Here is a 23,243-nt window from a genome sequence, read left to right as displayed (position 1 = left end):
ATATTGAAATCTTGAGCCATAATGCCGAATGGTACACTCAATGAGCTTTTGATTTTAAATCATATTCAAATACAAGAATTCGGTTGATTGATTCATATTGACTGAAACTTCACAATAATTTGTCTTAGATAAATTCAAAATTGAACAAGAGAAACGATTTGTATGGACCCACAGCTTCTACTGAATATTAGTAGCGATATTCTTTCTTTAGCAGCGATCGACGTACATATATTTATACCCAGTAGTCGAAGAGTATAGGGTATATTATATTTGTGGTGAAAGGGGATGTGTGTCATACACAGAAGGAAGCGTTTTCGACCCAGGCATCAGAAGCGAAGTCGATGTGTCCCTATGAGCGCCTATATCTCAGAGACTAGAAGAGCTACAGCAACCAAATTTTGTATCCAGACTCCTGTAATATCACCCTGGTACAAGTGTTTTTCAAAATTTTGTTGAGAGAAAGCTGTAGCGGCTCAAAAAACATAAGCAGAAAAATGTAAACAGATAAAATATTTTAAAATTTTGAATAGTTTCTTGGATTATTTGGAAAGGGGATAAACGAAGTTCAGGAGTTAACTTCAGTTAACTCTCTTTGTTCTTATTTTTTCCCAAAATTGAGAACGATCGCGGAGAGACCCTCACCTCATTAACGAACAAACGAACAACAAATCGTAATATCAGATTTGATAGCAAAACACAGAGAGAAAGAGAGGTTATATAGGTTATAGGTTATATAAATCAGATTACATACATATGCAGTCTAGCGAAATCTTCATGTTCAAGGGTATAATAAAATTCGATAGAAGTTTTTAACACACTGAAGGAGGGATCGGCGATCCATAATACATCCACATCCATAATCATCATCATATGTACATGCATATGTACTTGATGAGGTTGGAGATAATTCATTATCCGCTCTTCAAGAAATTAGAAAATTGAGTTGGGTTTTAGCTAATGCGTTTTAAATGCAAAGAGTAATTTACTAAAGGTGTCACTCAAAATTGTGCAATATTGAAGGGAAAATACAAGCTTTAACGATAAGACTAATAAATTTAAATTTTCAAAGGGTATTACATTTTTAGAAAGTCGCTTGCAGTGCCAAAAGAGTCAAAAATATTTTGGCTAATCCCTTAAGCTATCTACCCAAAGTGTTTCGATTGGTGGTGTTTAATCGGACAATTCGACAGAAGATATTTTTCAAAGACGTCAAATATTGATTATAACATCTTGTTGCTATCTTTTTGCAGAAGTGAATGTACTGACTGAAAGAGTATGAAATGCTGCTTCCTATAAATACACTACAGCTGCCCCCTGCTGCTAACTTATTGTAGCCTGAAGTAAAATGTTCAATTCAGTGGTGCTGTCGATCATTTCCTATCTACTAGGAAGCAAAGTCCTGCCATCGTATGGTAAGAGCTCGGATGTTTCTTAACTGTAATTTGTATGTATCTTTATTTTCTAGGTGCTTTTCTGAAAGTGGGTTTTAAAAACTATTACATTTCGCACATTCAAACCAACTGGTTTGTCGCACGCGATATCTGCCAACAACACAACGCAGACTTGGCCAATATAGAGTCAGCTAAAGAGCTGGACGCCATATCGGCATATTTGATTGAGCAGGGCTACGAACAAGGTGTAAATAATTATTTTTGGATTTCATTATTTGATGTGGGCAGAGAGCCGGGACATTTTTATTCCATTACCACTGGCCGGCCCATGAGTTTCGCCAGATGGACGCCTGACCAGCCGGACAATAACGGTGGCAACGAGCACTGCGTTCATCTATGGTGGACTGAGAAAGGGTATGGCATGAACGATATTAACTGCTTGGCAAACCTGAGAGCAATCTGCGAGGAAAAGAAACACTTAGCTATTCCACCTACGTTTGCAATTGACAACATTGAGGAAAATAAACCTTAAATACCACAATGTGAATTCAAAAACATACGAGCTTTACCAAATAGAAGAACTCGGGTACCTGTCTAAGGAGGGTCTGTAAATCAGAATCTAATGTAGCGTAGTCAGCAGAGATTTTCATGAATCGGCTGGAAGATTGCAGTCTAGAGGCACGGACTAACTAGGAATGAAAATGAAATACCACCCTCGGCATATGGTGGCTCTACTTTGTAGGACAGGTTTTTTGAGCTTACCCATGGCCATTGATTTTGTCTTTGCCTTCGTTTTGTCGTGGTGTGAAGCAAAAATAGCATCACGTTTTAAATTGCTGCTTATCAAAACATGTTCTGGAACTGTAATCTGTTTCTGCACTCGGCTGCCTCCCAGCTTCGTCGTGTGCCCCGTGTGCCCCGTGTCCTGGCCAGGAATATCCGCGAGTTGGCAACACCAGCCAGGTGAAGGCCAACAGAGAAGCGGCCACCTTGAGTGAGCCGCGGTGGTGAAGCATAAAATGGGCAAAAGCGAGGCGGTTATAAAAACGAAGTCAGCAACCCAACCTGACACATCATTTATACTTACGTATACGTATATGAGACGAAGGATGCAGGAGGCTGGGACTTATGTAAATTGAAACCAAAGAACCGCTTCCCGAACAAGACGGAGACGGAGACGGAGACAGAGTCAGGGTCTGGGTCTGGGTCTGGGGTTTACTTATCAGCGGTGAGCATAAAAAATGTACATTAGCACGAATGACTGAGCGAGATACGAGCCTGAGGTTGGTGCAGCCATGGAACGACAGCGACATATGGATCTGTATCGTTCAGGGCTGAGGGTTAGCCAAATGCCTTCGCCCACTTGAACGGTGCCCTGACATACATCTACCATCTACACAGATACTCACATGAAGCGACTACCCAAGGCCTAACCCTCGCCCAGGCCAAACCAATCCCGGCTCATTCGCTTCCAGAGCAATCTGTCATCTGTGCCTGGGTTGTCCGCGTTTCCATAAATTTGTGACACTTTTTTACCGAATTTATTACTCAAAATAAATCGCGAGCTGTCTGCTGGTGAAAAATCTCCCGCACAGAGACAGCTCATGAGCTGATATGCTCATTTGGTATTCTTTAGAGCGAAGCTCGGTGCTATCTTTTGGCCAAGTTAATTAATTGATCGCAATCGGAGGGGCGGGGGTGGGTTGGGTTGTGTCACTGCAACACGAGGAGCCACAGAGACTCTGCTCGAAATGAATTGGTTTACCTTTCTTTTCGTTGCCACTTCCTGTGCTCCTCTCTTCACACCGCTGTGTATTGGTGTTGATTTTTGAAATTGTTTGGCACTTGAGTGGCAAAGTGCTCCCCATTGGCTAGGGACTGCCACTGCCATCGACCCTGATTGAGCAGACAAATGGCAAAGGGCCTGAACCGATTCGGGTCGGAGTGTGCATTTGAATACCGAGCAAAGCTTTGTTCGATTGTTAGATTTTTCGACCAAATTGTCATCTGTCAACCGTCTCTTAAGTAATAAGTCAAGATACACGTGTAGAAATTTGAAAGAGCGTAGATCAGTAGTTCACTTATCTTAGCCATGTTCACAAATCATTTAATCATTAAAGTTACCAAAAAGATTAAAACGAATGAATTGGAAACAACTCTTTTAAGGAAAAGGAGGGGAAATTACAGTCATACTCTGTAATATCTGTAATGATCTTCGTAATTTTATTATTCTTACGTATAAAACTTAATTTAAACCTTCAAAATTAGCACTTGAAATTCTTCCTCCCGGCAGATGGAAAGACAAAAATTCTCTACAGTAGCTCCTTCGAGTATGTGCGTCAAAAATTAAAGAGGTAGGCGGGACAAATCCAATCTTTTTTTTGAATGTCTGAGGCAAGATGAGCTTAAACAATTCTTTATGCTGCTTCTTTTCCCGAGATGCTTGTTTTCGTTTCGTTTCTTGGTTTTTCTTTTTTATGAGCATTACGTATACGCCGCGTGGACGGGCGAGTCATAAGTTAGGTCATCATTATGGATAAACGCAATGTATGTGGGTTTTATGTACTTAACACTTCAGCTCGGCGCGCTGCGATGACACTGAGTCCAGGCCTGCCATGGGGGATGGTGGTCGGGCGGACGGGGGACATCAACGTCGAGGTCGAGCAGATGAGCAATTTATCTCGCAGCTGTTTACTGTTTTCCCTCAACCCTCAACCCTCAACAGTCTCCTGCACCCGTCGTCTTCCGCTTGGCTAAAGCCACTTATGGCCATGCCAACAAATGTGTATCTGTGTGTGATTTATGTGTGCGGCAGTGTGTTTGTGTGTGCCACAAGGAGGGTAGCTGTAAATACATAAACACATCAAAATCACAAAAAAAAAATGGAGAGGAAAAACTGGATGCGAAGGCGGAGCAGACCGAGGGCAAGGCGCAGCAAAGAGTGTCCTTGCGGCGAACGCACGTATTAAATGAGCAAAAATGTGAATGAGGCCGCCGCGGGGCATCGCTGAGTGAAAGTGAAATTAAAAACTAAGTTCTCTGCGAAACAGGGGGCGTGACCGTCAATTGACAGAGCAGCAAACCAGCGGCTCAACGGCAACCAGCGCACACACATCGTCCCATCTTCCCATCCTTCGCCTGCTGTTTGCATTTCATTTGCAAAAACAGCATTCAGGACAAGCGCGAGGGCTGCAGCAGAAGAAGTTGGAAAACTGATAAAGCTTTCTTCACCCTCAACTAATTTTCTTTTGCTCATTTCATCCAAAATTATTAAGTTTTACTCGCTTTAAAACCAGTTATACGCAGTTATTATTGTTTTTAAACTGTTATAGTTTATACAACAAAATATCATTGAAAAAAATTTAAATGCTTTCAAAATATTTTCTGAATGAACCAAAGCACTTTTTCCCCTCCTCTGAAAAATTTTAAATGCTGTATCGTCTTGACGGCAATGTTGAATGTATCTTGGTTACTTTAATGCCCGAAGGTGCCTTAATCTCATGGTATGTCATGCAATGGACTCCGATACACTCACGAGATTCGTTCTGCAGAGAAGGACGCAAACTACTGAATTAGTTCAACTAGTTTTTCGCAGTGGCAATGGATGGTGCTACATTACCAAAATTGGAAGTAAGTTGATCGAAGTATTTTTGCCTTAAAAATCCTCGTCGAAAATCGTAGAATATCATATTAATGTCTATCGTCTAATGATATACATCGAGACCGTAGAAGAGAAAGTTCCAAACTTGTAATGGGAAGGGGGGATACCAAGGGAAGCCAAGGATACGGACTTAAAAGGCAACGCTACAAAGGAGAAATTAGGAAATCATAGGAGAATCCTTGAGTACAGTATCGAAACGGACACACTCCTTTAAAATAATAATTCAAATTGAATGGTAAATAATTTATTCTAAACACAATATTTAAAAAAAAAAAAAAAATCCTGTCGATAAACTCCGAGGAGCATTCTGTCTTCGTCAAACCATGGATCGGCCCTCGCATCGACTGCGGCCAGAGCGGTGGCTTCACAGTTTTTGCAGTCACTGCTCTTGTCCTTCGCACGCATAACTCTCTGTATGGGTGTGTGTGTGTGTGTGTGTTTTGGGGTGGGCTGTGTTGGTTGTGCGATCTTGAGCATGCTAAATGTAACACCCGCACTCACCATCTCCCTCCCACTTCTCAGCCATTCAGCTTCTTTATGCGAATTGCTCGCTCGTTGACGTTTGTTTGTTTGTTTGCTGGCCCGTTTGTTTTGTTGCCTGTTTTTAGCCATTGCTTTTATAAGAGCAAAGTGCTCTTCATTATGCGCATCAAGTGAAAGGATAAGTGCAGCGGATACTCCCACAGATACACATGCATACGGGTGCATACAAGCGCACATATATAAGTACATGGTTTGTATGCACCACAATTGCACCACGAGAAAAAATGGCACTTACCGGTTGAACATTTGACTTTAGGCACAGCACTCGCAAAACAAGCGAAGAAATTTACTTATCCTGCAACTATGCAGCTAATCAAGGGAGGTACTTATAACACACAAAACAAGGAAAATGAAAATAAAAAATATTAGCTTTTCATTTGCTCTTGGATCGGAAAGAGCGAAATACTTTCAGAACTTTCAGATACATAATTGCCTAGAAACTTTGAGACTCCACATTTGCGAATAAAATTTCTCCGTTGTTAGATTTTAATTAATGGTTTCGACGACTTGGAGAGAACTTTGAGAACGTTAATAGGATAAGCGCGGCAACAGATACATTTTAGAGCATTCGGATAAACATTATAAGAAGAGATTATCGAAAAATTTCTTAAGAGCTATTAGAAGCTGCTGCTCCCAACACTTGGTAATATTCAGACATTCAGGTTTCTTAGGTTTAGGTCTGCCTCTTAGGTTAGACATTAAAAATGGAATAGATACGTTCGATATATAGTGTACAGGATTGTACATATATCAGCAAATACTGCTTCCCCAGTTTAGATTAATAATCTATAAATGCACGGCCACACTAGAGAAATACTGAATATAAATGCACGGCCTCACTAGAGAAATACTGAATATACGGCCACTGAGAAAAGGATGCAGATCAACGCTCGATCATTCTAAATGGCGACTCAAAGAGAGGTAGTCGAGGAGGATATAAAAGTACATCTAAAATAAACAATCTACATCTACAATCACTATAGATTCAAGATTCATCAATGGATGCATATGAAATAGAGGTACAATTTGAATATCCAATTTAGATGATGCGCTAGCTAAGATATTTTACGTATAAATTCAGAAAAATCAGTTAAAACTTCATCTGTATGTTGTTGAATGTATTCATTCCCCAGCTTTGTCCTTAGTATTTCAGTTTAGCCTTGTGATAGCAATCCACTCACCCTACGATCTCAGCATTTGAACTGTAATGCAATTTGCTTTGCTTTTGAGTGCTTGGAAAACCGATGCAAGCCCCTGTCCACCATCCGCTTCGAGGACTTGCGGACGCCCAACACCTTAATTAAGCCAAATCGCACTGGCAAATACATAAATAATGAGACCCGCACAAGATGCCCGCCAGTCCTCAGTCCCAGGCCAAATATCCCACAGAATGAAGGCCGAAACGCAGTCTTCAATTAGTAGATGGCGGGGGTCGGATCGGGCATAATTGAATCGCAGGACTCTCGTAGGCTCAGCCTTGACTGAGTTATTGTTCAATCGGTGGGGGAGGGAGGGAGGGAGAGAGCGTTTAATTGAAATTCAGAATACGACCGGGAGTGGAGACAATGCAAAATGCCTGGGGCATTTAATTTTTATGGCCTCCTCACGTGTGTGTGGGCGTGTCAATAATCCGGCTTGAGTTCTCTGAGGCCCAAGACCACAGACCCCAGACCTCAGACCTCAGACCCGATTACTACACGTCGATGTTGTGGCTGTTTGCTGCTTCTGTTGCCGCATAAAATCGCATAACAAAGGAGCCAGGGGTCGGGGAGCCAAGTCAAGTGACATGCTTGTAAGAGTCGTTGGGTCGTTGGCAAATCGATTGCTCGTCAGGGTCAACTGGCAGGCCTGACAGCGCTTAGCTTATGGCCCCCAATCGGCCGGCATTTTCCGGCTCCGGGGATTTTCTACGGTTTTAAATTATGTTAGACATGGCCCGTCTCGTTCCGTTCCGTTCGGCTCGGGACCAGCCTATCCAGGCCTAAATGCGCCGCCAAAAGGGCTGCCAACGACAAGGAGAGATTTGAATTTTTCACACAATTTTCTCAGCTACAGAGTCGATGTCGGCATCGTCGTCGCTGTCGTTTTTGGGGTTAACAAAGTCTTTTGCCTAGTCTTTTGGCACACTTTTGGCCGCTTGTCATTGACAGGCAGACAAAAGGCCTTTGACACCTTTTGTATATCCTGAATGACTCCGTCTGTGTGTGTGTTTGCGTGTGGGTATGTCTGTGTGCGTGGCAAATTATAATGCAAGCGTCTGTCCTCTCTTTCCCAGGCCTGGGGCACGGATGCTTTTAATGGAAAAAGAAACTTTTGGAGAAACTTAATTGAAATTATTTTAGTCGTGGATTAAAGGTTTCGCATGAAGTATTTGAATAATATATACAAATTGTTCCCACTCTGTACAAAATTATAGTTTTTGTAAATTTTAAAGCAGTCACAGCATACATATGTACATATACATATTTCTATATTATGTTAGGCTATGGCCAATAGGGTTAGGTTTAGGTTAGCTTAGGTTAGGGCCAATATGGCCTTTAGTTATCCGGATAGGAGGATGCGAACCGACGCGGCAGTGTCGAAAGACAGTTCTGTGAGCAGAGCGACCTCTGCTGGTTTCCTGATGGCGAAAACTACCGCCTGGAATTTGATGCATCGGTCTATACTTCTATAACTTAAATAAATTTTATAATTTAACATTATATATTTTTATACCCGATACTCAAAATGAGTATAGGGTATATTAGATTTGTGGTGAAAATGGATGTGTGTAACGTCCAGAAGGTATCGTTTCCGACCCCATAAAGTATATATATTCTTGATCAGCATCAATAGCCGAGTCGATTGAGCCCTGTCTGTCTGTCCGTCCGTCCGTCCGTCTGTCCGTCCCCTTAAGCGCCTAGTGCTCAAAGACTATAAGAGCTAGAGCAACGACGTTTTATATCCGAACTTCTGTGATATGTCACTGCTACAAGTATATTTCAAACCAATATTGCAGTTTCGAGAAAACTAAAAACGCAGAATTATAGATAACGACCATATCTATAAGATTGCTGAATCTGGATCAAATCGGATCATTTTTATAGCCAAAAGGAAAAAAAGGAACAAATCTATTTGCAGTGGCTACGCAGCGCCCGACGTCACGCTCAGACTGATTTTCTGTCTCTCTCGCACGCACTCTTTGTCGTGTCTTTTAATATTCGCGGCGTCTGCCGGAGGAGAGCCATACTGACTTAGTATCGGGTATAAATGTAGAGTTGCGGTCTCCGCAGCAACTCACAACGCTCCCCCTCGTTTGTTAAGTGTTTTATATTTAGATTAAATATGTGCAGTATTAAAAAGTTTATTTAAATCAAAGTTGATTTCGAAACTACATATTTAATGTACATATGTAGGTGTGGTCGGCTTTACTATTATAATTTTTTCTCAGTGTAGTTGCTTATCAGTTTGCGCCTTTTTGAAAGAGAACTATTAAATTAACAGATAGTATAACGTATTTTTTGTTCGCATATAGCCCTAAGTTGCACAAAGCAGTTGTGGTCGTTCATTCCGTATTTTCCAGCCCGCAACCAAATGTGGGCGCAGTGCTCATTGCCCCCAGCATTGTCTGGCTGACCAGGAACCCAGCCAGCGGTGTTCAGTGGTAGCCCTGTAGCTATGGAATAGAAATTTCCTGCAGGTCTGCCGAGATCAAAGTAGGCCAACCAAAACAGGTCATTGGCCTCCGACCTGTATCCCTTTTGAAGCAGGTTTCTCGATATGGCTACCAGCTCGTCATTTGACTCAATGGTGGCCAGATCAGCGTTATTTCGCTTGCAAAGGTCGCGTGCCACAAAAAAATTTGTCGGTGTAGGTGATATGAAGAACTTCTTATCTCGAACCCGTACGAGTTCATCTGCGAATTGAAAGTTGACATTGTCAATCATACCACTATAAATTTAGTCCGATTTTTTACCATTAGAATTCACAGTGCTGCTGATAATTATGAGGCAGGCAATACCCAAAAATACGTCTGATTTTAACATTTTAGCTTCGCGAATGATTAGAGCGGCCCGTTTTTCAGCATAATTTATACTGAAACTAATACTCATACTCTCTCTGAAAGTATCCCGACTTGTAGGAGAATTTTACTACGTCGCGTCGTCTTAATTAATAAACCAAGTATAATTCAGCTAAGGCCGGAAAAAATCAAGATCTCTACTCTGTAAGGTTGGAGAATTAATGTCTGAAATTTCGATGATGGATGAAAATCGATGAACATGCATTCATGCATGCTCGCCACTTTACGTGTGGAATTTAATTGCCATTATTTTATGATTATATTAATGTATTAAGTTTAATCGAATATGTCAACTGAATAAATCAAATTATCACCAATACAACACAATACCACAATATTCGCACGTGTAAATAAGGCTTTTTTGGAGTAAGACTGGTCCCATTAGTGACTGTATCCAATTTGAATCCTCTCCTTTTCTGATACCCCTAATATATAGCTAGAGTTTACACGTGCCTTTTTGAGGAAAGTGAAATTTGAGGAAAATTATGTTCTCAATGAACGTTTTCATCAATCAGCAGTCGATTCGCATAACGTCAAAGAAAAACGTAGCTTCAATGAGCAAGAACTCCATGTGATTTGTGTAATATTATGATCTATGCAACATATACAATATGTTATATTCCTGCACTTCGTCTGTCCTCTTCTTAGCTTATGAGAAATATTATTATCGCTGTTGATATCGATCGAGAAAAAGAAAGAGTGCGAAGCAGGGCGACAGACAACCATGCCTATATCTACTCGGCTATTGATGCTGATAAAGACTTCTGAAAAGATTACCTGAGGAATTTCTGATACAGGTTCGTCAACTTCACTGAGCTTAAGCTTAAAATAAATTTCTTCTATCACAATCTGAAAGCAGCTTCTTATGCTTTTCCACCCAGAAAAAAAATCCATGAAATTTTAGTATTTTTACTTAGATTTCAATATTTATGCCATTCATTTGGAGCCGAGAGTGGATATATTAATAATGAAGTGTTTTCACTAACATTTTTACATTGATATGAAAATATTTGCATAAAATATATTTCATATTTTAAATACATATATTTCGTACAAATTGAATATAATATATATATTCTAAAATTTGTTATGTTAAGATTAAATATAGGCCGGCTTAAAAAGGCTTTTTAAAACATTTTTTTAAGTCACCGGGGATTTATTTAAGTTTCCTAGGCTTGTATTTAAATATGGATGTGCTCGGCTTTGCCTATGATATTTACCTCTCAGTGTAGTCCCTTATCAGTATTCGCCTTTCAAAGCAAATTATATATTATTTTTCAATTAATTTCTACTGATTGCAAAGTCTGTTGACTGTTCTAAAGAGAATTATTAAATAAACAGATAGTAGAACGTATTGCACACTGCAGTTGTTGTGCTCATCGCCGCCAGCATTGTCTGGCTGACCAGGCTGTTCTGTGGTAGCCCTATAGCTATGGAATAGAACTGTCCTGCAGGTCTGCCGACGTCAAAAGTACTCCAACCAAAACAGGTCTTTGGCCTCTGAACTGTATCCCTCTTGAAGCAAATAGTTCGATATGTCTCGATCGAGTGCCACAAAAATGTTTGCCTGTATAGGTAATATAAAGAACTTCTTATATCCAATCTGCATCAATGCATCTACGAATCGGAAGGTGACAGTATCGCCTCTGGCGATCGACTTTCGCAATGCCTTGCGTGGATAAGTATTACCCACACAATATGTTGTCACAAAAATATGTGATTTTATGCTTTTTTCATTTTCAGAGGTTGAAATGTTTTTTAGTTTATTGACGAACTGAACTGACCGCCACCAAATTAATAAAGAATGGGCAGTGTGAATAAGGTCGGGGTGTGGGAAAAAATAAAAGCTGTTATTTGTTTAATTTATTTGAATACGTAAATACACATACATATATATGTAAATAATGTTACATATATAAAATATTACAAAAAAAAAATTGCACATTTATTTAAGACAGGGATTTTCCAAGTTATACATATGTACATATTATATAAGCGCCGTAGGTTTGCGACTTCTTTGCTGCCGTACTATTAACATTATCAAAAAAAGTATTTTTTTCAGAAAATTTTTTACAAGAAATATACATACATGTACGAATGTACATACATACATATATCTTTCTATATGCAGTGCCGCTCAACTCTATACTTAGGTTAAACAATTTTCAAAAGAAAAGCAGCTATTTGGTTTATTGTTTTTCTAATTTTTAGAAAAACCAAAAATATGTAACAGAACCCCCAAATCAATTAAATTGTCTAAAGATACAAAAAAAAAAAACCATTGATTGTGAGGGAAAATGTGAGAAGGATAGCTTGAAACTTGCTTCACGCGGGAGGACTATACACAATAAGTATAAGTCCCACCCGAAAATACATATATACTCTATACGAGGGTCGGAAACGCTTCCATCCAGCTGTGACATGTATCTACACGAATCCCAATACGCTCACCCTTGTACTCGTTGTGTATCGGGTACAAAAATAGCATGAGTTTGATGATGGATGCCCACCTGTTAGCTGGGTGTTTGGGTACCGATCGTCGCATTGAAGTCGCCTGACCACGTATTTCCGAGAATTATAAAATAGGGAGCCTTAGCGCTGACAGATTACCCTCCAACACGACATAAATCATAGTGAATCGGAGGTGTCATTATATATACAGATCACAGAATATAGTTATAGTTATCTGATCAGGCAGACTATTTCCGGAAATCATAAAAAATCGCATGGAATTAACAAATAATTTATTAAGATGGAATAGTACGAGTTTTAATTATATATTTTTCTGGTTTATATGTATAGTCATAGGTATAATAGGTATAATATGTAAGTCATCTCAAAACTGAAATTAAGCTGATACAAAATATCAAAATCGAATAACAATCTACAAAACGGATCTACGGTTTGGATTCCATTCAAAAACTAAAAAGAAAAACAAGTAAAAGCTGGAAAAACGCTTTGCTATTTATTCGCATATATTTTTTGTGGTTCTGTACATCTAACGCATATGTATGTACATATATATGAATATAATGGACGAGTATGTGGATATGTAAATGTAACTCGTCTAAAAGAAAAACAATCATTTTGCCATAATCAGCACTAAATATGCAGGACCCACCCACTCTCCTGCGCACCTGTAATATTGCTTACCAGCGAACCAGATACCGCAACTCGTATTGATAAATATTAGTTAAAATATGAATAAATTGATATGGGATGAGCAGGGCACGGGCTCGGGCTCGGGCAGCACCCACCTGAATGTGGCTTGTAACATTTATGGGTTTGTATCTGTGTGTGTGCGTGTGTGTGTGTGTCGACAATTCGACGAACGTTTGGTAAACATAACGAGCTGAGCAAATTGATTGCATGACGCAATGAAGCGCGTCCTGTAAAACCACTTAAAACATGCCTCAGTACATGCCATAAACCCAAGGCAGGAAACATCTCGCGCGTCTCCTCCTAGCCAGGAGTAAGTATGTTGTGGGCCCACACATCCCCCAGTCAAAGTGCCAGGCTCATCGTCATCCCCATCCCCATCCCCATCCCATCCTCAGATCCAGACTCAGACGCATCCCCGAACTGAAGCCACGCCAAAGGATATGCGCTACCCGCTACACAAATACACATGCAAAACCGGCAAAATTTAACCGGCGGCTATGAAATTCGATAAATATCGGCAAAGTTTGGCGCTTATTGGAGCCAGCGCTCGGCAACGTCGAGGACTCGTTGGAGAGTCAAAGAGTCGCTGAGTCTCCGAGTCTCTGAGTCCCTGAGTCGTTGAGTCGGCAACACGGTGAGAGTTTATTAACAACAGGATACACCCTCAGCCCGGAGATGACACAAGGCACAGTGGTTCCAGGGATGATAGAAATTCGAGAACTAAATCCAAATCCTATATATCCTATAAGAACTGATCGGAAATAAATCTAAGAAGAGCGTAATGTTTTTAAATAACTATATCTATAGTTGGCCAAAAAAAACTTAAATACTTTTTAGCCATTTCTTGGTGCCTTGATTCCTTGGCTAATTCCAACCTACGCCCATTGATGAGAGCTTATTTTATTGATTATTAGTTTAAAATATCTCTTAAGGTGCTTGCTTCTAGGACATTTACAGAATATTTAGATCCAATCCAGGCAATTTTAATTTAAAGATAATTCTGATTAATATTGTTTAGAATATGTTCTACCTTTGGTAATGTTTAAATGTTTCTTCCATTGAATTTCTGCCACTGTGCCGCGACCATTTGAATGGGGTTTGCGAAAAAAGGCGCAACTTTGGCATAAATATGCATCCCCTGCCACCTCCTCCTACTGGTTCTGGGCACCCACATCCAGCGCTGTGCGGAGTTCAATTACGCGCAGCTTTCCACCGTCTCGTACGTACAGGTCCTGGCCCCCGGGGGATTATCGCTTACATTCTCAGTCAAGTGCGTTCGTTTATTGTGTTCGGTTGGGTAAGGTTCAGTTCGGTGCTGGATATTGTTTCGTGGCGCCAGTAGGTGGGGCCTAGGCCATGGCGCGAAATCGAGGTTTGAAGCGCTTGACTTTTATGAGGTAAAAGTGAAAGGAGAGTTGTCGTCGCGACGTTCCTTGATTTGAAAATGTCATAGGCACCACACGTGTGTCTGTATTCTGTATTCTGTATCTGTGTGTCGGCAATCGACTGGATTGCTTGCGGCCTTGCGGATTCCCATACATGAAGTTTTCAAAGAACTCAAATACAAGGATAACACATTATATGTGCATATGTAAATTGAAAATATTACATACATGAATTATTTTGATGTAATAGGAAATATAATAAATGAGGTAATTCCCTATTACATCGGTAGACTTTATAGAAGAGAAAACCATTTGCATTTCATCTTTTGGGGGGATTTGAAGGAATATTGGACCACGAAATATATGTATAAAAGAGCAGGTTGGCGTGTACTTAGGATCAAAAATACAATCTAAGTTCCATAAAAGGGTTTCCAGACATGTTGGCTCTCGAATTTATTAAGATCCAACTAATCCAGTTACCACTTAATAACCATTACTCAGTTACATCTCTGCGTGTATTAATTATAATTTATTTATTGTATTGCATTTATTCCTGAAGATAATCCCCATAAACCTATATAAACTGTAACCATTTCGCATAAATCTCTGGGAAGTTTCACTTGCCTTTTTGTCCTTTTTATGACAGCCATCGAAGTAACCCATAAAAATCGCGGAGCGCAAAAAAGTTGACCACTTTTAATCGATTCCCATATCCATTGGCTTAGATCAACTTTTCATTAATTTCAATCTGTGGCAAAATGCACTACTCTGCTCTCCTTTTTTTTTTTTTTGGTGGATTTTGTCACTGAAGGTCAAATATCCAATTTTTATGGTCGAGATATTGTTGTTGTCGTGTCAGCGATTTCTCATTTTTCCCCCTTTTCCATTTTTTTGTTCGATGTCAGAGGAGAGGCGTGACATTAGCAGCTGTCGTCGCTGCGGGCGCTCTTTTGGGGCGCCACTGCAACATGAGACTCCACCGCATCCACATCCCAACCCAACCCCGCCCGACCCCATATCCCACTCGGGGTCTCCATCTGATGGATAACATGCAACTGCCATTGTGTTTGGCTTTTTCATCAGTGAACAGATTTCATTTTTTCGGCTGGTTCCTTTTTTGTCCGGTTCTGGCTGTTGCTTTGGTTGTGCCAACAATTTGTTTTAAAGCAGCCAGCGACAGCGTAAACTTTTTAATTAATATCAAATATGAAACGTTGCCATAACCGAGAGCATCCCGCGAATGGCCCGAATCAAAAAGCCCACTGGGCCACACGCCGTATACACAATACACGCCATACCCGTGCGACAGATGCCGTCGAAAGTGAAATGAGCCAGAGCTTGTTAAAAGTTTTAATTAAATTGATTGTCGCTTCTTTGCTGCCATTCATTAACTCGGTGTTCTTTTTTTTGCCCGCAGCCCATTGTCCCGGCGGTTGTCAACGAGCCTTCAAATCGACTTTGAATGCAACCAAATTAATTTTGAAACAATTTAGTCGGGTTCAAATTGATAAGCACACACCACACCGCATGCATTTTGAAATCCACTAAAGGTTTTTTCACAAAAAAATGGCCAAAAAAATGGTCCAAAAATGGACTTGAAAGAATCTCCAGATCGCAAACATTCCGCAGTTTAAAGTAGTCCATTTACAAATTTTGAACAGGGTAACATTTTGTTATTTATTTTTTAGCTTCAAATAATGGAATTAAAAAATTAAATCTGAAATAGAGAACAAGCTTAAAGAAGAGTGAAAAAAAAACAGGACACGACTTACCAGTTTTGAGTCTTTAATGAGGTGGCAGAGGGGAAGGCGTTGGAGGCACAGATGTGCATCGGGCATCCCTTTGAGAGCACCGATTGCGTAATTGATTATGTAAAATACCCTTCATTCATTTACGAGTATATGAATGTACACCAGTCATTTAGGTAATTTCTTCTTTGTTTTTCAATCACTGCAGGCGTGTGTTTCGTGTGTTGTATTTCATTGTGGGGGTGCAAGCCGGCCGCCGCTCAATTAACTATTTTGAATACGCTACTCGCTTAAAAATCCTGTCGCCTGGGCATCCTGCAAGTCACGTTCAATCTGCAGCTGCAGCCATGCCGCCTTGGAAGCAAACTCTGGATTGGAATCACGCACCAATTTGTGTGCCAGCCAGAGAATTGTTTTTAAAATTGTAGTCGCAATATTGCGTGGACTAGAAGAATAGGGATAAAACCATAAACTAGTGATATCCTTTGGTTACCTTCACCGCCTCACCGTTTAGACGTATGATTCGACCTGTAAGCGTAACATTCGATATGGCTCAGACAGGAGCTAAACGACCCATCGGCTTGCCGACCGCTAGATAGCATGGACAAGATATCCAAGAGACCGATATGCAATCGCCTGGAGACTGAATGGGCAGAGCGCCATGGCCTCTCCTACCTCCAGTTGTTTTGGAAGCAGAAGAGCACCACAGACGCCATTTAGATGGTGACGAACCTGCCTAGCATGCACATTAGTAGTACGGAATGTCTTAAACTCAGCCAGCTGGAGGATAATACTCGCGTCTCTACGCCCTGCACTGCAACAGGAAAGAGGGAGCTAAACCACACACCATCACCGGTGTCGTTCCACAGGGCTCGGTCGTAGGGCCCATCCCATGGAGCGCCATGAACATCCTGCGGCTCGCACTACCGGACGGGTGCACGCTTTTGGCCTTTGCTGATGACAGTAGCGAAGCACTGACAGGACAAAGAAGGCTGGCTCGCAGAAAACAGCCTAGGCTTTGCTTATAGAATGCTCGACCACTGCTGAGTCCCAACTTGTTGTGAAATACCTGGGAGCTTCAGCTTACCGTCTGGCCAATATTAAGCTTTCAAATTCCAAATTGATAATTTTTGTGTGGTTTTTTTTGGAAATTTCTACTTTAAAAACTTAGGAAAAGCAGAAAAACAAATTTTTTTCGAAAGTTGCACATATACAGCAGGATATCTCGCTTATACCATAGACAGAGGACCGGTCAATAAGATTTACCAACGATAGTGATTTAAGGCAGGCTCCACCCACAAATGTCATCCAATAAATCAATGAAATCCAAATATGATCCTTGACGTCCGTGAAGGCAGCGCAGAATCACGTGGCAAGGAGTTAACTTCTTGACTGACAATTAATGCGACAGACCAACAGAGAACATGGCTATAAACATGCCGGCATGCCGGGGTCGACCCCGCTGCCATCTGCCGCTGCCGCCAGATATTGTCGACCGCAGGCGTGGCCTTTCCCGGACCAGCACGGCGTGGCAGGAGATGGATGCCTTGCCCGGGACCGTTCTCTGTGCTACTCAGCCCGTTTAATGTAGTTGTTAATGCATAATGAGCCGGGCGACTCTCTGGGCCGCTCTGGGTGCTCTTCCCATCGCGATGCAGTCGTTTTTTAAAGCGGTTTAAAACGCGCACAACCCTTTTCCGCACTCCGCGTATATATTTCCCTTGGTTTTTCTTGATTTCCCTTTAAACGCGTGTAAGCTGTGGCCTGTGCGAGTGTACAACATGCTGTGCGGTTTTTTACGTTTTGTGTCTTCACTTTTTTATTATTGACTGCATTTTATATTATTATTTAAAAATTAATTACACGCCACGTTGGCTCTTTTGGGTTTTTGCCGCATTACTTCGTCGCATTTTTACCGCCCGTCGACGTTTTTAATTTAAATATAAAATATTGACTCGCCAACACAGCCGGGACCATATATTAAAAAATAGTTATCTCAAATTAATTTGGATTTACTTTGGTCCCTCCATCAACTCATCCCATCTCTTTGATGACTTTGCAATTAATAAGCCCCGGCCAACGGTGTCTCATTGTATACGGTCAGTATATCTGGGATCTAATCAGTTGGACAGGCACTAACAGGATATACCTATATAGCTTTTGAGTTTACTTAGCGTTTAGCACTTTTAGATGAGGTATATTTTGAGCTTATTTCTGTGGACATGGATTCACATTCTTGTTCTGTGGAACTGTCCAATATTCAATCTGTATGTACCTTTTCAATCGATTGATACGATGTGTACATTGTTGGCTTATAATCCCAATCGTACCCCAAAAGTGGGCATATTAATTGTTTCAGATTCAGTTCGTTCAGTATTTTCAATCAATCACTAATATGCTTTGAACAAAAATGTAATAAATACTGACCTCAGTACCTTTTCGATGCCGTCGATGGAATAATCGTACAATTGGCCATAATCAAAGGGTTTTGCTGTAGTGGCAACCCTTTTATTCCCAACTAGAAATATTTTTGTTTTCATTGTAAAGGGTACATCTTGCCCCGGACACTGGACTGTGGACTCTGGACTCTGGACTCTAGCTTTGCCATCGTTTTTTGTTTAGATTGGCATTTCCGGCATGGACCAGGCCAAGACCAAGTGAGATCGTGTGCGCGTGACTCCTAAAATTGTTGGCTATGGGAACATTTTTGTGCTGGCCGAAGCCTGGGCGTTGAAAAATAAAACGCAACCAGCAAAGGCTAAGCCAAGCCCAAAAGAGATAGAGAGGCAGGGCAGGGCAGGCTGGCAAATGGTCAGACAGGGGGCGGGGGGAGGAGCTTTCAAATGGGTGCAAAGGGCGAATCGAAAATAGAGGAAAATCAAGCGCTGGGTGGAATTTCATACTGTTAGCATGGCATCTCCGCTCCACTCCGGCCATGTCCGTGTGTGCGTGTGTGTGTGTGTGTGTGTGCTATCCTTTGACAAGGACCACGAATGTGCTGCAGCAGGGTTTCGGTCGCCAGAGCTCGTCGTCCTTTGTACCTTCTGCCCGCTGTCCACGTCGATGTGTTGGCCATTTTATTATATTTGCTCGCAGACATTTTTGCTCTAATACGAAAATGGGATTTTAGGATATAAAAATTATGATAGATTACCGCTGCACTCCCATACTCCCATCGTCCTCCTGCCCCAGTCTCCCACAGACATTCTCCAAGTCGACAGAGCACTGCAGTCCCCTACATGGCCCCCGTCCGGGGCCTGCCCCATGCATCTTCGTGGAAATTGCGCCCAGCTTAGCTGGGGAAAATCATTTCATGATAAAAGTGCCTCTCAATTGCTTTGTTGCTTGTACTCGTAGAACGCCACTGAACGCTCTGCAACGGAACTCTTTCAGTTTTTTTTTTTTTATTAAATTCAAGCCTGTACGAACGGGAGGAATTCCTGAGTGCCAGAGAGCAGCTATCACACAATGGATCCATCCAAAGTCATAATCATAATTCATTATGCCGACTAGTGTATTATTATTATTATCCTGAATTTACGGTTATCTGATTCACTCTAACTCGCATTTACTGTCCAAGTTTGTACTCACATATCCCCATTTGGGAGTTATATCCTCAACACCTAAAGAGTTAGTTAGTGAATATAATACATACGACAGTCTACGGCTATATTTTAACCCGGCTTCGGTCCGTTGTGATATAGTAAGCCCTTCAACCAAACAGAGGCGTGTTTTATTTTTGATTGTGCTGCCAGGCTGCTATGGATTGTTTGATTTTCCAGTGACTAGAATCTAGTCGTTTATTGCTCTCCTTTATATTGAGCCCCACTGTTGGGCTTCGCTAAGCCGAGTAGCAGCACCATGACTGACCAGCCCGCCCACAATTTTTTGCTGTTGCCTTTGATGTTTCGCATGGCCATGGCTGATAAAAAAAAATGCTTCTTTTGCTTTGATGCAAGCGGTCACGTCATCACTGTCACTAGATGCATCTATACATATGAGCCGATGTTTAAATCAGCTTGGATTCGTCGGCTAAAAGAAACCACCTGTAATCCATTGAAAACCATCAGGCGCAATTTTCACCCAAATAGAAACGGTACACAATTACAGCGCCAATGACTGCGTGTCGCCCATGTATGGAACTACATATAGCGCCATCTATTTCAAGTATTTCAAGTAAAACAGTCTCTTTCATTTTACATTACATGTGACATGACAAATGACATATGTATGTTCTACTTCTAAGACTCATTTTACATGTTCAATTTCGGGCAGAAGAGATTGGGTCCAATTTAGCTTGAAAGAAAGAGATAGAGCTCTATCATGGCAGACTAGAAAAGGTTGGTTGCAACAGGATCAAAGGTGGCCTTCTTATTTTAATGCCGATAATGAAAAAACCTGAAGGCGGAAAATGGCGAATTGCGAAGGGAACAAAGCGGCGCAGTGCACTTACTATGCAAGCGGGGGTTGGCCCAGGAGGGTAACCAGGGACCAGGTGTTCTGTCCCGTAATTATATATCCTTTGTTCGCACACTCTACGGTTTTAGGTTTATTCTTGGGCACTCTGGGATGGTATGACATCCGTGGTCACCTGTAGAGCACATACCTTAGCAGGTGGTATCGGAGCCGATGGTCTCTCTCGTATAGTCTCTGTGAACTATTCGTCAGACAAGACGGACAGACAATTGCTTCTCACTGAAAAATGAAAAAGTTAAAATACCCCTGATAGACCGCAATTTATGAAACATTTTCTGTTAGGTTCTATTTCCCGGTCGAACATAATGTGGAAATAAGTTCGGCTACAAAAGGAAACTTTCGCAATCAATTCAAAATTGACCGACCGCCAAATAGTTTTCGAACTTCAATTCTTGATAAATACTTTAAATCATCCCTTTTCTCGATATAGATAGAATGGCGAATGCATTCCTGCGTTCCCTGCCAACAGGTGAACAAATTCTATCTTGTCGTGAAAGCTCGATATATCGATACCAAATCCTACGCAAAAATGAGTTACCCGCTCTTTTTTAAAATCCAAAACGATTTTAAAAATTTGCAAAATTGTCATCAATTGGGAAAAATCATCTCTCTTCAATGCGGTTTTTTAAAAATCCAAACAGAACTCCTAACCTTTAACAAGGACCAATTGGAAAGCGATTCTGGTGCCAGCAGCGGTAATTCCAGCTCCAAAAGCGTATTGTGGCGGTTAAAACGGTGCTTCATACGGGTAGTACAACTTACAATTGTTGATAGTACTATAATATCTTTATGTATTTAATCATATGACCGGTGGAGATCTTATTAAGTACTTGTAATTTCTTAAGCGCTCCTCCAATTTAGTGCTGCTTGGAACAAATGAGAGTGCTTACAACGTTTAACAACACAACCAACGGATTTTTTTTTAAATTCTGAAATTTCCTTTTGATATCCTTTAACCCACAAAAATATCTCCACTGGACACAAAGTAACGGCAAAACATTTAACAAATTTTTCTGTCGGCCGGCACTTGGGTGGGGCCTGTACTTGGTCGAAAATAGTCTATGGCTGTGGTTGCTGCATGTATTGTGTGAGAGCGGAGGGGTGAGGAACAGGCAGTTGCAGCGTGCAACATGCAGCATTCCTACAGCAACTGAAACTAAAAATGTAAATTTTTGCCTATTCAAAGTTACAATTTCTTTTTTTTTGGCTTTGAGTACTTTCAATGATGAGTTTTTGTTTTTAATTGGCAAATTAGCTCTTTTCCTGGCTGGCTCGCGGAACTGTCGGTCCCGATATGGGCGGCTATGGCCTTGAATGCCACGCCATTGCTTGTGGCACGAGACGGTGCCTGCTTCCTCCGATCCACCATTCATACATAGCTGCCTCACATGCCCCTTTTGACAGACCTGGAGATGGCACTGGCACATGATTTGGACTTTAGGCTCTGCTGCTTAAGGCGTGGTGCTATTTAGCAGCTATACACGAATATGCCATGGATGCTCTATGCGTGAGCTGGCCTGGCTGGGGCCCCAAAGCCCCGTCGTCTGAGCTTTGCTGACGCAGCTTTTTCTTCGCTTAGCAAAAGCTATATGCTTTCCTTGACGGTCTTTGGTCGCATCCGCTGTTACTGAGTCAGTTACGAACCTACAGTAGGACTCTGGTAGGTAAAGAAAAAAAAAGTTGCTGGACAAGTATTACAATATATTTCCCACTACCGTTTACAGCCATCGCCGCTCCTTTTGCGAGAAACAATTGACTCCCCACGAAACCACTTGTAAGTGTAACATCCGACATGGGTCAGAGAGGGTCAGAATATATAAAACACGGTAAGTTACATCAAACAGAAGACTAGAACATTGCTTTAAAGACTAATGTAATATTGTTAATCGTATTCTTTCCAGTGAAGGTGAAGGAGGACATCAAGGAGCGCCAACAACATTGTCTTTCATCGTAAAAAGGGCCTCCAGGTAAGTAACCAGAGGATACTACTAATTTATTTATTTTATCCCTATTCTAATACTGCAGATCGAACTTGACTTGAAGGAGACCCAGGCGGAGAAGAAAGGAGGCGGAGAGAAGAGAAAAACATCGTAAGCATCAGCTCCATCCAGTGATCCACATTCTGCCCAAAGCTTGGACACACCACTTCGGTGGCTTGGTTTTATTGACTTGACTTGATTCACTTTTCATACCAAAATTTGATTGCATAAAAGAACCACTAATCTATGTAATCTAATAGCTGTAAGCTGCCGATGAAGATGAACCCAGATAACACATAGGTTAATACAGGCCCGTCGACTCGGAATACATTTTTTAATTGTCGTTGGGTGAACCGATTAAAAGAAAAATTTGACCCTGACAAAACAAAAATCGTGATGCAATTTTGTGGGGATGTGACAATTTCGCAAAATGCCACAAAAAGCACAAAAAAAAAATGGAAAGCACGAATGGTGATTACACTTACAAAAATTAGGCTGTGTCTTAAAACAAAATATAAAAAAAGTAATCAATGTGTGATGATTTATTTTTATAGCTAAACTAAATCCCCAAACACGATTTTGTACGTTGTAAATTCTGATGAATATTTTTAAGCTTATCTTATTTAAATCTGGAAAGCGACAAGAAAAAGAACGAACAAATTATTCAGTGGACAAAAAAAAGAACAAAACTTAGGGGTCGGCTAATGCGAATAGCCTATGGCCTGCCCAAAAGCTTAGCAGGTGAAATTACCCACAGCCAACAGGTAAATAGGATCTCATTTTCTTATATATTTGGATCTTCTTTGTTCCACCTAAGTGCAGTCGACTGGGACGCGAT

General features: G+C 41.1%; 2 protein-coding genes and 1 long non-coding RNA gene across 3 annotated transcripts; 2 read left to right on the top strand and 1 right to left on the bottom strand.

Annotated features, from left to right (window-relative positions):
* Positions 1 to 1,308: 1,308 nt before the first annotated feature.
* Positions 1,309 to 1,948, top strand: LOC108154465 (C-type lectin 37Db-like). Its single transcript, XM_017284735.2, has 2 exons — positions 1,309 to 1,412; positions 1,466 to 1,948. The coding sequence occupies exons 1-2, from the start codon at positions 1,346 to 1,348 to the stop codon at positions 1,921 to 1,923; spliced, it is 525 nt and encodes a 174-aa protein (XP_017140224.1). The 5' UTR covers positions 1,309 to 1,345; the 3' UTR covers positions 1,924 to 1,948.
* Positions 1,949 to 8,922: 6,974 nt separating this feature from the next.
* Positions 8,923 to 9,661, bottom strand: LOC108154428 (C-type lectin 37Db-like). The gene is made up of 2 exons (XM_017284697.2): positions 9,551 to 9,661; positions 8,923 to 9,490 (listed from the first exon to the last, which is right to left on the bottom strand). Exons 1-2 carry the CDS (start codon positions 9,618 to 9,620, stop codon positions 9,072 to 9,074), a joined length of 489 nt encoding a protein of 162 aa, XP_017140186.1. The 5' UTR covers positions 9,621 to 9,661; the 3' UTR covers positions 8,923 to 9,071.
* A 12,260-nt stretch (positions 9,662 to 21,921) lies between these two features.
* LOC108154557 lies at positions 21,922 to 22,852 on the top strand. Its single transcript, XR_001774978.2, has 4 exons — positions 21,922 to 22,086; positions 22,151 to 22,252; positions 22,328 to 22,393; positions 22,452 to 22,852. It is a non-coding gene; the product is annotated as an uncharacterized LOC108154557 (long non-coding RNA).
* The last annotated feature ends 391 nt before the right edge of the window (positions 22,853 to 23,243 follow it).

This window comes from Drosophila miranda, chromosome 2, assembly GCF_003369915.1.
Source record: "Drosophila miranda strain MSH22 chromosome 2, D.miranda_PacBio2.1, whole genome shotgun sequence".
Lineage (NCBI taxonomy): Eukaryota > Metazoa > Arthropoda > Insecta > Diptera > Drosophilidae > Drosophila > Drosophila miranda.
Note: the sequence above shows the minus strand (reverse complement) of the source record. Positions and strands in the feature narration are given on the sequence as shown.